Source organism: Poecilia mexicana, unplaced genomic scaffold (genome assembly GCF_051168715.1).
Source record: "Poecilia mexicana isolate PSO_F unplaced genomic scaffold, ASM5116871v1 scaffold_11, whole genome shotgun sequence".
In the NCBI taxonomy this organism is placed as follows: domain Eukaryota; kingdom Metazoa; phylum Chordata; class Actinopteri; order Cyprinodontiformes; family Poeciliidae; genus Poecilia; species Poecilia mexicana.
In genome coordinates, this window is record NW_028263380.1 from 14416764 (window position 1) to 14430588 (window position 13825).

General features: G+C 39.4%; 1 protein-coding gene across 1 annotated transcript; it reads right to left on the reverse strand.

The window, feature by feature from the left end:
- Positions 1-371: 371 nt before the first annotated feature.
- Positions 372-8370, reverse strand: gmpr (guanosine monophosphate reductase). Its single transcript, XM_014981233.2, has 9 exons — positions 8023-8370; positions 5244-5363; positions 5009-5092; positions 4011-4184; positions 3842-3923; positions 3557-3663; positions 2674-2716; positions 2438-2597; positions 372-1140 (listed from the first exon to the last, which is right to left on the reverse strand). Exons 1-9 carry the CDS (start codon positions 8107-8109, stop codon positions 960-962), a joined length of 1038 nt encoding a protein of 345 aa, XP_014836719.1. The 5' UTR covers positions 8110-8370; the 3' UTR covers positions 372-959.
- Between the last annotated feature and the right edge of the window lie 5455 nt (positions 8371-13825).

A 13825-nucleotide genomic window follows, 5' to 3' on the forward strand; every position in this document is an offset into this window, starting at 1 on the left:
GGGATTGTGTGTTAGGTGTTAAGTGCAGTGGCTGTTTGCTCTGATTAACTGACCTCGCCCAGCCTGTCGGCGGTCAGCTGTATCTTGATGGGTTTGCAGTTACCAGACAGATAACCTATAAGATCTATAAGATCTTCATGATGACGTTTGTTCATTAATGTTCTTGAACAAATCATTTTTATTTGTTGAAACTTGAAACCTGCCATGTTCTCATTTTTAATTTGCGTGCATTATTCTGTGTTGGTCTAACTAACACATGAAACCCCAATAAGACACATTGAGATTTGTTTTAGTAATGGGACAAAATGTGAAAAAGTCTGAAAGAGATTTTCCTTTGCAGCTTTAAATGGTAACAAACACCACAGAGCAAATTATCAGAGGTTTCTGTATAGAGTTTATTGCCATATTATTTTTCACAAAAAAAAAACAAAAATTAAAGGTTTGACTTTCTGGATCTTGCATTTTGATTTGCTAAATCATTACAAGTAAAAAAAAAAATAAAAAGAAAAAAAAGTGCCATAATAACAAGAAAAACTCATGTTGTGATAATCAGTGATATGCTGGGTGCAGAAATATCCAAACTAAATTAGATAGTTGCCAGTAGCTTGAGTTAAGAACACATTCATACTCAGTGATATGGCTCTTTGTCTAATTCCCATAAGCCGGGATGCATTTATCCAGCAGGTTATCATTATATTTGCACATTCCTGTCACATTATTACATGCCTGGTTACATTATGCAGTCGGTAAGCATGTAAACCGAGAAGAACAACGCTTGTTAGGCTTTGTGTTTAGAATCTGCGGGAGTCTGAACTTTTCTCAAAGCACACACCCTGATCCAAACAGGATGGATTTTCATGCCACGCCTCAGTCTGAATCTCTGCGTCGACATGCACAATATTATGATGGAGCCATAAGTGTTTGTTGTAACTGTGTTTTGAAAAGGAGTTTCCCCTTCCCTAAGTGAACATTTGGCTGGATTGTTGCGTGACTCGGATGAAGGTGGTTCTCCTGCTCAGCTCCTTGAGTTTGGCTGCTCCCACGTAGGTGCACGTGGAGCGAAGTCCCCCCAAGACGTCACGGACGGTATTTTCTACATCACCTCTGTAAGGAACCTCAACTGTTCGCCCCTCGGAAGCCCTGGGAGCCAAGAAAGAGGAAGAAAAAAGTACAAGCAAAGGTTTTTCAAACCCTTTTTTTTTTTTTAGAGACTATTTGAAGATTTGGTTTGAGAAACGGTAAAACTGTCGGTGTCATGTTGCAGCTCAAACGGATATTTCATGATACAACTTTGACTGATGTACATCATGTTCTAAGACTGCAATATTATCTGACCATTGCAGAAAAAAATATGTTGAGACAAATAGCTGCTTCTTTGTATGGTAAACTAGATTTTATCAGTGGATTTGAGCTGCACCACAACTAAAGAACAAACTTGTTTTGATCAATTTCTTGACCATGTAGTCATCAAAGAAGCATTAACAGTTGCTAATATTTCCTAGTCTGAAGCTTTGCTCAGAATATTTCAGTACAGAACAGGGGATTTACACTTTCAAAAAATATTCTCTGGAAGGGACACCTGACAGTCAGATAGCTGAAATTTTCCTTTCTCTCTTTATCGTTTATTTCCCAATTAAAGTACATCCTGACTGAGTGCTTCCTGTGTTTAGCTGTGTTTGTTTCCTTGGCAGTGCTGTTGACTCTATTACTATTAGTACTGATAATATGTTCTCTCTGTTTCTTTTCTTTCCTGTAGAAAATACTCGTCACTTGATGCTTCTATGTCTATTTCAATCTCTGACGTAGAAGGTGAAACTGACAGAGTCATTGTTGGGAGTAACAATGCATTCTTTAAGCATTTCTTCCCACAGGATGCACTCCTGGCTTGATGCTTCAGTATTTAGACGTGCTACTTTTTGATAGATTTATTGCTGCCATGTTTTTTTTATACTATAACCTTTTTTTCTTGTAAAAAAACATCCCGGATCAGTGCTTCTCTAATGCGTCTCTTTCTTTCTTCGTTTGTCCTTTTTCTTATCCTGTTTTCCTTTCTTGACAGAATCCAGTTCTGTTTTAGGTTTATTTTGTTAACAAGTGGCTCCTTTCCCGTATTGCTACATGCTTTCTCGGGATGATGGTTTGCTGCAAAGTCAGTGACTCAGTCCAATCAAGTCTGCTTTCCAAAGCAAATCTTTTTTCTTTCTTTTTAATTAGGATTACATAACCCACTGACTTTGCCTGTGTTGTTTTACTATTTGGACGGCATTGGTCTGTTTGGATTTTTGAACCTGAAAACATGGTTAGATTTTATTGAAATGATTTAAACTGAATATGACTGATTGAATTATTGAACCTGTTTTCTTGTAAAGGGCCATGTGGTTGGATGTTTAGTGATTTACCTCCACATGACAGTATGTAACATGTCTTTGTTCCTCACCTGTACTCTGCGACTCCACCCACATATTTCTTCATGGCCGTGTCGGAGCTCATGCCATAGAAGAGCTTGTACTTCTTGCCATTCTTCTCGATGATCTCCCCGGTGCACTGGTCATGACCTGCCAGCATTCCTCCCATCATGACAAAGTCGGCCCCGGCACCTGAGGAGCAGAGGTCAGAGGCGGTCGCAGGTGTAGAACATGATGAAGACACAAAGACTGGAGCGCGATTACTCACCAAAGGCCTTTGCTACATCTCCTGGGCAGCTGCAGCCACCATCCTAAACAATGAATAGTTCCATCAATATGTCAGCGCTATGGCCCGAGAATTGTGTTTTTCTAATTTTGTGGACTGATGCTGCCCTCTGCTGTCTGCAAGTGATATCGCAGTGTTCAATGTGGATTAGGAGTTGTCAAAAACATTGTTACAGACTGAGCTTAATGTATCTTCTGTTCTTTTTAAGACATACTATTCAAACGTTACCATGTCTTACTTTATCCAGTGTTTAAACTAGAAACTGAAAGATTTTGCTATAAACTGATGATATGGAGCCTGTTAAATCAGACTGTGGATGGATGGATGGATGGATGGATGGATGGATGGATGGATGGATGGATGGATGGATGGATGGATGGATGGATGGATGGATGGATGGATGGATGGATGGATGAGTCAAAAACAGTAAGATATGTTGTTCGTAAAACTACATTTTTATTTTCCATACTTTTATAGACATGGAAATACTTAGGTTTAATACTTTTTGTAACAAATCTGTGAATGAGATTCCAAAACTGCCTCCACCTACCAACAGTTAAAGCTTTTCTCAGGAGAACCAAAATCGTCTAGAGCCAGTGCAGTCCAATTCAGTTCACACATTCAAACAAGTACGCCTAAATTGAATCAGCACTCAGTTCTTTTGTTGCCAAAGGCGAAGCTGACATCAAATACTTGGAGACTCATTAAAGACTAACATTCAAAATTTGAAAAATAACAACACCTTCATCAATTAAGTTTAATTCAGACAGCAAATGCTCTTGTATTTTCACGCAATTGATATACTTAGTTGTAGCTGACCGTCAGCCCTTTCACAGTCGTTTAAGCAAAAACAACATGTCCTTACAGAGATAATGTGTCCTTTGAGCCCGTGGGCCGAGTCTGCACACTCTATGACAGCGCTCAGCTGTGGATAACCCACTCCTGTCTTGATCCTGGTCGTGCACACCGAACCTGAAAGGTACACCGTTAGAGAAGGTGAGGTCTTCACTCTAACCGTCTCTGGCTACAGAAACCTGCTGTTAGTTTTCCTTTACAACATATTGTGCATGAGCAGACAACTTAATTTGTATAATGGCAAACGCACTTTCTGTTTCCTTATTAAACACTCGGATGATTTTTATCCACCGACCTGGTCCGATACCAACTTTGATTATGTCAGCACCAGAGAGGATGAGCTCCTCCACCATCTCCCCTGTTACCACATTTCCAGCCTGCAACATAGACACCAAAAAGCACTCATAGATCAGCCTTTATCTCAAACACCTGTTGTATGAGGTTGGATGGGCCCATTTCCTTACCATGATAGTGTGTTTGGGGAACCTTTCTCTCACCGTCTTGACGAACTCCACAAAGTACTCAGAGTAGCCATTGGCCACATCCAGACAGATGTACTGGAGAGCAGGGACGGCCTGCAGGATGGCACACAGCTTCTCTAGGTCTGCATTGCCGCTCCCTGAGCTGGCGGCGACATGCTGAGTGGATAGAAAATATACCGCTTCAACTTCAGTGTGTTATGTGGCAGACAAAACACAGAAGTACAATGACACGTGACTTTCAAATGAAGTTTTGAAAACTGGGATGTGCATTTGTGCTGAACTGGCTGGAGTCAGTAACTCTGTTTTGGGGCAGGTTTCCACCATGTTGGTCTGCTCTTCATTACAAAAATAGCAAGTGCTCAGTCACACTGGATGCAGAGCACCTATTAACATCAAGTCTTGCCCAAGGATTCCCAATTGGATTTAGGGCTTTGACTTCTAACACATAGACATGTTGTGGTTTAAACCTTTACATTTTAGCTCCGTCTGGCTGGACGTTTGGTGTCACGGTCCTGTTTAAAGGTGAACCTCTGCCTTTGAGTCAACATTTTATTTAACCTCCAACGGGTTTTCTTCCAATAACGTCCTATTTAACGCCACTCATTTGCTAAATGTCTTTTGCTCCAGCTGAAGAAATGCACCCCGATTATCCTGCCACTACCACCTTGTTTCTCTTTTGCATGAGTGTGTTCTGGGTAATGTTTTACTCCATATATAGCATTTTGCATGAAGGGCAAATCCAATAAAAGTGTAATCTGACCCAACGTGTTAGGGGAAACAGAAATGCTTGCCACGATTTTCTAGTTTTTAAATTGCAAAAAAAAAAAAAAAAAATCATAAACCATTTATTCCTTTTCAACACTATATCATGTGTTGGTCAATGATGTAGAACTACAATATAATGCATTGAAGTTTGTTATTGGAATATGACAAAATGTGACATTTTGCAAATAGTTTGAGTGGAGAAGTGGTGATGTTACCTCTAAGCATTCCGGATGGTCAGCAGCAAACTTTTTCCAGTCTTCTACAGAGTAGTGTTTATGGATGGCTGTGAAGAGGGTGTGCTAAAGACAGAGTAAAAACAAACATGCTCAAAGTGGAGGGAAAACTGTACTATCATACAGTTTCAGCTGAGCTAAATGGAAACGATGCCTCTCTACCACATGAGAGAGAGAGAGAGAGAGAGAGAGAAAAAAAACATTTTCAAAAACTCACTTTACTGAGAACCTTTGCCATCTCAAAGGTTCCTGTTGTATCCATGTTGGCTGCAATGATGGGGATGCCAGTGTAGGTCTGCTTGGAGTTGCGGAATGTGAAGGTCCTTCGAAGATCCACCTAAAGTTAAAGAAGAGATTGAACTTTATCTAGACATGAACGAAACATTTGGAAATTCCCCCAGAACCTTGACGTTACTGGTCATGCCTGAAACGTGGATACACTGAATCGATTAGATTCACACAAGTTGGCTTCCAATGTGATGTGATGACCTGCAAAAACAAAGTTGAAGTCTGACTGCTTTTTGTAAGCTCTGGTCTTTAACGGTTTCTACGCATGTTATTACTAGTAGTTGGAAACTTCTCGAAGTTTGTTTCTCCTTGTTGACTACAGAAGGCTTTTTTCTATATAGAGGCAGGACATTTATTACATAAAATCAATCTGACCATAGGAACAATGTACAATGTTCCTTCTGCCAGAGTGAAATTGTTTTTTCAGAGCTGCAGATGAAATTGGCTCATATCTCATCCTGGCATAAAGACGGTTCGGTAAGTGCTTCCAGTGCGGCAAAGTCTTTTTTTTTTTTTTCAAGGCAGCAAATAAACATTTCTGACTTTCAGCACAAGCTGACTCACTGATTTTCCTTCCCCTCCGATATTAAATGATGACGTATGACGCATGGATTCTCTGGAGTCGTTTTTAAGAAAGCGAGACTTGAGCTGAATGTCTGGCAGTCTGCTAAAGCAATATTGCTTTAAAAATGTCAATATAACAGGATCTAGGTTGTTGTTTTTGTTCGGGTATTGTAACAAATATAGTTAAACTTTTAGATAATCCTGTATTTTTATGTGTTTTTGATTGATCATTGTTATGAATTTCATTTTGGTTTTGGATTTAGCTGCGTTTCTATCAAGTTGTTCTACCTGGTCATGCAAAGCTACATGCCTTGCATACTATCTACAGGAAAGCAGTATCTGGAGAGTGGGAGGAGGGGGGGCAATCAAAGTTCTGATTTGATACCTTAGATATTCATTGACTGACAAGATTTCAGCTGACAAGTCTTTATAAACCTTCTGGTTGGAGTTAAAATATCAATATCAAGTCTTTCAAGCTGCATCATCTTTTACATCTTTCTTTAATTCAACTGAAGAAACATTAAAATAGTATCTCTGGGTCAGAATGCTATAAGTTGAACTCATTAAGATCCAATTTAGGCAGGTTTTGTCTGTTATATGTCAATGTGACTCCGGTTATTCCATTAAGGTTGTCCAGTTTTTATGACTCAATCGTCTGTCCGCCTGTCTGTCCAGCAGTCCAACAAATTCATAGTGAACTTTTGTGTTCATTGTAAATGAGTGAACTGGAAAATTACTGAAATATGGACACTTAACTGAGGAAAACTAGGTAATTTAACATATAAAATGTGTATAAAGTCTGTTTTATAAACGACACAATAGAGGCTACAGTAAAACAAATAAAAATAGCTCCAGGTTGATGTCACGTAATGGAGACTAGGCGAGGTCATTACCACTAAGGACACAAAGGACATTGAGAGTTAGGCACTTTTATTATTGCATCAATCGAAAGGCTTTCTTTGGATTTTATCACATTCAAGATGAGCACCAATGTTGCTTCAAAGCAAATAATTATTTGTTCATTTTATTTTAAAAGCTGTCGATTTGATTTAGCTGTTTCATTTTAAGCTGAATGGGCCTCTGTGGCGCCATTTGATGTGTCCTTTTCCAGATGTTTCTGGTTGAGAGACGGAACAGCATTCCCTCTGAACGAATTGCCTCATTTGCTGCTATACACGACAATGTTTCGTACATAAATTTGTTTTGGCAATGGTGGAGAGAGTAACACCTGACACGTCAAACTCCCATGTAACGTTAGAATGGAAAGAAAATGTGTGATTACAGTGCAGAATGGGCGATTCAGTTCAAGCTCTACAAAGTCACAAACACCAAATTCCCTCACTTCAGAGGCCAGAAGTTCATGTTTCCCTTCAACCTGTCCTCCGTGTTTATGCTACGGCACACTCATATCTATTTGTCATATGGAATGTGCTCTGGTTTCATCTGTAACACACACACACACACACACAGTCCTATTTATAAACGGCGTTTCTGAGAAGCGTCCTGTGCCTCATGTTGCAGTCCACCTCTCAGATACCAGCTCCCACCTCCTCCCGCTTTCGGCTTCCCGTCTACTGACACCGAACCGGTCGGAGCAGCTCCAGCTGGAATCGGACCCAGTTCTGGGGATGCGTCGTCAAGCTGAGGAAGTTATAGGGTTAAGCAAGCAGGAGCACGATGCTCTGCTACTATGGACGCTCAAACACAAAACAAGTTTTTTTGTTTTGTTTTCCAGTTTTAAAATATAGAAATCTGATGAAAATTGATAAATGTTCTGTTTCTTTGAAACACTGATTTGCTCATTATTGTTTGTTTTCATTGCGGCCAACATGCTGTTCCTGCCCTTTAAAAGACTAACCTTGTTTGTTGTCACCTTTAAGAAGGTCACCTCCCTATTACATGAGCACACTGCTGGAGGAAAGCAAACTTTATAGCTTAAAATAGGTATAAACAAAATCATGAGAATAGAAGAACAATAGTAGTTTTATTTTGAAATAATTAAAGAGCTCTAAATTTCCACTGCCTGCCACGTGTGGACAAATTTACAGGATTCTGTTGTGTCATCCAGCACAGAGGCCTTCAACACCGATCTCCTGAGAAAGCTGCTGTGCATCATCTGAGCGCTGGTAACTAACAGCACCAACCTCCGAGCGGCTCTTCAGGCTGCTCCTCTTGGGTCTGAACAGGACATCCTTGAAGTCCAGCTTGAGGTCCACGTCCACCCGAGGCATCCTGGACGCCCACAACACTGATGATGAGACTCTCCTGAGGAAGGCTGCAGCAGCTGCGGTGGTCGCCGGTGCCGAGCCCCAGCCACCAAACCCGAACCTGCAGGCGGCCAGCGTATTTAAAGCAGAGGGGAACCCAGCCCAGCTCTAGCCCCCATGGCTTTATTTGGGCCTGGGCTCTCTCCCTCCCTCTTCCTGTGTTTCCATCCTCTCCTCCAGAGTCGCCTGTCTCCCCCAGCCCCCACCCTCTCCTCCGGCAGAGTGGCAGGAGCAGCGGTTTCTGAGCCCCGGCTGTCCCATCCACCGACGCTGGCCCACACACACTCAAACTCTCTCAGGCACACATAGAGAGAATAACACTGCAGTGGCTTTTATGCTGCAGTGCTAAGAGCACACCTGCTGTCCAGCTGGGGCATTGCTTCTTCCACTGCTAGATGTCAAAGACAGAGCGGGATGGAGATGAACACTGATGGAAAGATTATAAGTGAATTATATATATATATATATATATATATATATATATATATATATATATATATATATATTATTACGTATAAGAAGAAAAAATCTATGTCTCCTGATTCATAAGGATAGTCTTTACATTTCAAACTGATTGGACAGTTGCCAGTGAAGCTGGCCAATCAGAAGAAAGACTGTTTTGTCCCCATATGGTCGCTAAATAGGACGCATTGTCCTAATGTTGGAAGGCCCACTCCATAGAATCTAATAACATAAAGTATATTAATTTGAAACGACTTCTTCCTTTCCAGTAACAAATCATAAATCTCTGTGTTATTGTTGCTTGATACAGATGGTGCTTTTGTGACAATTGATCATATTGATTGATAAATTGGAAAGTCGGGTTTCATTCTCTGCTGTGTTACATGGCTCAAATCTATCATGTTGAACTACTTTCTACTATTCAGATTTCTAAATGACCTCGTGTCTCTCTGGAAACTTTTATGTAGCAACAAAATGCTTCCTGTTGTTCAGGTTGCACAAAAACTACAATGTCTTCTATTATAATTATAATTCATGCTACGACACACAACCACATATAAGTTTGTGATGACATGACCACAGTCTCTTAGACATGTTGTGTGCGTGTTTCTTTAACATTACTGAATGGATAGAGCAAAAAAAAAAAAAAAGAATATATCTCCAACTCAATAACTTTTATACTTCAACTTGAAAACTGCTTGATGAGCAGAAACTGGCCTGGAAGGTTGTCATTTCAGTTAATTTGCTTACAATACAATGTTGATCTAAGAGTTGTTATTTGGATAGTTACCTTGTAAATGCAGGAAAACAATTGTAAAGTTTAATATATATTAGAAGATATTTTTAACATTACAAAAGCGGGGTTTTGTTGTGTGTTTTTTGTTTGTTTTTTATTTATCCTGTGTGCTGTTTAAAAGTCCAGCGAATATTCAATTTCCGACCGCTAGATGTCAGCAAAGTTACAGAAAACAGCAGCTAAACGAAGATCACAACTGGCACTGGGGTCACAGCCTCCGCTGAAGTGTTTCCTGGCAACAAGATGTTTCTTTGTTAAACGTGTGTAGTGTGGCAGGAGAACTGCTCAAAGCTGTCACTGATGTAAAAGAACTAATTAAACAGACAGATGAACTGTGGTTCTAAAGCAGCTGGAAGTTAAGAAGTAGGGATAAAACGCATTCTCTCAAATAAAGTTGGGGTTTACTTTACAGTAATGTTTCTTGGACTCGTTAGTATTCAGTTTGTGAACGAAGCAAGCGAGTTAACTTCTCCTCACGCCTTTTTTGTTGCAATTTGGGAATTAGAAAAATATTAATCTGAATCTTTTAGCATAAATCTTATATTTTAAACAGGAACTGATATAAGTAAAATGAAAGTCAGCTGTCACGTTTTAATCAACTATGATGTTTCGTATTGCTGTAAATCATTTCTGACCTGCACCTGAATTTAGAAACTAATTTTCTTTTAACTGCTGCGAACCTCTTTGGTTGTGGCTGATACATATGAGCGCATAAAATTCTGGTCGCATTCGGACACTCAGACATCTAATCAAGCCTTATCTCTGTGGAACTGATAGGATTTGAATAGTCTACAGATGCGAGATAAGGCTGCTCCTCAGACTCATGCATGCCACTCCATGCTGCTCTGATAACATGCTGACCCTTTAGACCCTTGGCTGCCAACAGAGCCGATAGGATAAGAGCACGGCGGCTCCGTACTGCACGTATTCTGTGCCAGGTTGTTGTTGGAGTCTCCGGTGCTCTGGTGACGGAGGAAATGGGTGACAGTGGAGCGAGGAGACGTTGTGCATGCATGTTTTATTGCGTCCATGAAACGGGTCACTGTTAGAGTTTTCACTAATGTTTAACTAATGCAGGTTTTTATTTAATGGACAAAAACTGCCACGTAATCAGTCTGTGGATGTGGAAAAAACACCTTACTTAACATCATGTGACAGACTTATCTAGGCCGTGCTGCCTGAGAGCTGGGCAGGGACAAAAAAAAAACACATTCTTACCTCGAATCTGTTAGCAAATATTTTTCATATCCTTTTTCCCCTGTTGTTTAATTTACTTAGCCACAGATAATCTTCTCAAAACCACGAGGTCTTGATATGTAAACGTTTATTAAATATTATGCAGTTGAAACCTTACGTTTACATGGTAAAACAGACGTGCAACTTTTATTTTATTTCCTTGCTGTCTGATCTCAAATCAGACTAACGATTTCCTGTTTTAGGTTAACTAAGATTACATTTTTTTTTTTTAATAATTGTTAAAAGTCAGAAAAAAAGAGAATAAAACAGACAACTTTTTGTTTTTTTGGTTGGTGGGTTTTGGATGGCTTCATCCTGACTAAGCAGCCCTTTCACCCATGTGAGTCCAGGACGTTTATCACTGCGGATATGAGCAGTTTCCAACCAGCTTCATCAGCATTTTGGCAAGTTTTTTTTTTCAGGGGGTGATTTGCACATTTCACATATCCTGAACTAAGAACCTGCCTCTATCAGGACAGACATCCCCATGTTTTGTATAGTTGTTTATAATTGTTCGTCTGATAACTCTGGCACCTTCAAATATCTGAACATTTCAACCAGTGATGAAAGCAGATGTCTGGATATCTTGGTTTATTATCTGTTATTTTGTCTTCACCTATCAGAAGTGTACAACTGTCATCTGAATTTTCCAAAAATGTCTAAAGATGTATTACAAATGCATCCAATCTTCTGATTAAAAAGAAAATCCCTTGATTACATTATTCAGACATTAACCAAACATTTAGTTCATGTCAGACAGTGAGGAAAAATGTATTTTGTGTTTTTGCAGCATATCTCAATTGCATATTTTCATGACGTTACGCTGGTTTTGCTCTTACTTCCAGTCTCTGTGTTCCTACAGCTGTCCATAAACTCCCGAGAAGGCAGATGCGTACACTCATCAACACTCCCAGAGCCAGAGTGAGCCGTCTCACCTCGTTTCATCCCATGTTCAGCTACCAGCTGACAATGCTGTTTGGAAGTGGGGCCTATTGCACCGAGGAAATTTATTTCTGAGACATTCGGAGAAGGCGCGTGTCCCTGGTCTGTGTCACTGGGACCAGCAGATGGGAAAACCACATGGCAGTGGGAGGGCGAGTATCTTTGATATTCTTTTTCTTGGCACGACTTAAAATGATAAAGACTTAAAAATTTGATTTGTTTTCTCTTGAAGTGGCTCAAATGAAGAGGGCGAGGAATGTTCCTTATCCGTCAGGTTTACGATCCGGATAATTCATTCGGAAGGTAATGTTGTGAGGTTAAGAGGCCTAGATTAAAGTTTAACACGGTGTAAAATACATTCTGAGGTAAAATCGACTGTCAATGATTTAAGAATATTTTTACATAGTTCCCCCCCCCCTTTGTGTTTCAAACATACTTCAGAGTTTTAGTGAGCTCCACGTAACAACAAAGTAAAAATGTTCAAGTCTTGCAGCTTTGGCTTTTTAAATATCCTGTCAAAACGGTGGAACTTAGAAAACACGATGCTTCCCAAGATGTTTTTTGTAATTAAAGATTGTGCACAACCACAAAAATTCCTTTTACTTTCAGTGACTGGATTCTGACAAGCTGACACAAATTATTTAACAGCAAAAGCTGGTAAACAGTAAGAGGAAAGTGTCTCTGCTAATGGACTCAAAGGAAACATGTGAAACTAGCCACAAAAGGTACAAACCATCAAATATAGATCTGTTATGACATTTAGTTTAATAACTGAAATGTTCCCAGCAGAACATTTGTTTAAAGAAAAGCTTTTCCTTTGTCAGCGTCATAGTCTGCTGCCAGCTTTAGGTCATATCCTCTCAGTGCTTCTTCCTGTGTGAAAAACACAGGAAGATTTAAGACACCCTCAACTTTAGTCGTATTCAGAAATTTCTGAAGAACAAGAAATTATATTTAATGATCATAAAAATTCAGACTGAAACCTATCCATACTATTTTTTAATTTTTTTTTTAAACAGAGATCACTTTACACCCAAACTTTAAACATAGAGACAACTGAGTTTCCATGGAATTACATTTTTACTCAAGATAATGTGAAGTTCCTTCATGTCAAACTAAAACTGAACTGACTCACATCATTTTATAATAAAACTAAATGAGCTTCTTTAATAGGGCCACCTGTGTTGTCATGAATGACTACCAGTTTATCTTAATGTCATTTGATGATTTTGTTTTGTTATAAAGTTGTTGTTTTTTTTATTGTTTGGATCTGAATCCAACAATTTTTTTAATCCATCATTGCTTAATGGAATCAAATTTCGGTTACCGGGGTATTGCAAAGGATCCTAGCGTGTAAATGTGCAGCATTTGTTAATACTTGAAATGTATCGCTATAGAAATAAATGCATAAATTTAGCTTCTGTAAATCAAAGAGGCTTTCTTATTTCATTTTGTGAGCTTCATGTCACTTGTTGGAAATTCTCATTGTTATAGGAATTTTCATTGTCTTAAAACTGTATGTGGAGGATGCAATCCATCTCTCATTTCTGCTACACCATCATTTTTTATGTGTTTTCCTCTAAGAGCTTTTCCCTGAGGTCTTCCCTCCTATTACTCAAATTAGTTTAGAAGCTACGTGTCAGTGGGGTGGGTCAGAGTGGGGCAATAAATCATAGTTCGGTCCTGTCCACTGATGTAGGGTCAAGTTTTGCTGTTGAGAAGCTACACATTAAGACAATTCAGGTTTTCAAAGTTTTCTGTCTAGAACAAAAGCTATTTCAATCAAAGCAGAAATCGTTTGAGACTTAAGGCATTTATTTTTCAAAAAGCACGGAAAGCTTACATTTTTGTAAAGCTGTTCACACAGTGCCCTTCAAAGGTTTTCACAACCTTGGACTTATTGGAAACTACATATTACAATTTTTATTTAGCTCTAGTGGACTTTATTTGAGAGTGGTTAGACAGGAAGGCGGGTCATGAGAGAGGGGAAAGAGATGGGTTAAAGGTCATCAGGCTGGGACTCAAATCTCTAACAGTGACATCGAGCACTAGGGCCTCCATACTAGCTTGTCTTTACCCCTGCACCCCTGACATGTTTCAATTTTAATGTATTTTGCTGAGGTTGTATATGGCAGAGCAACAAAAACACTGGATCATTTTAAACTGGAAGGGGAATGACACGTGTTTAAAATAAACACATAAGACATTGCAGATCTTACTTTGCAAATCTCAGTGAGATTGAAT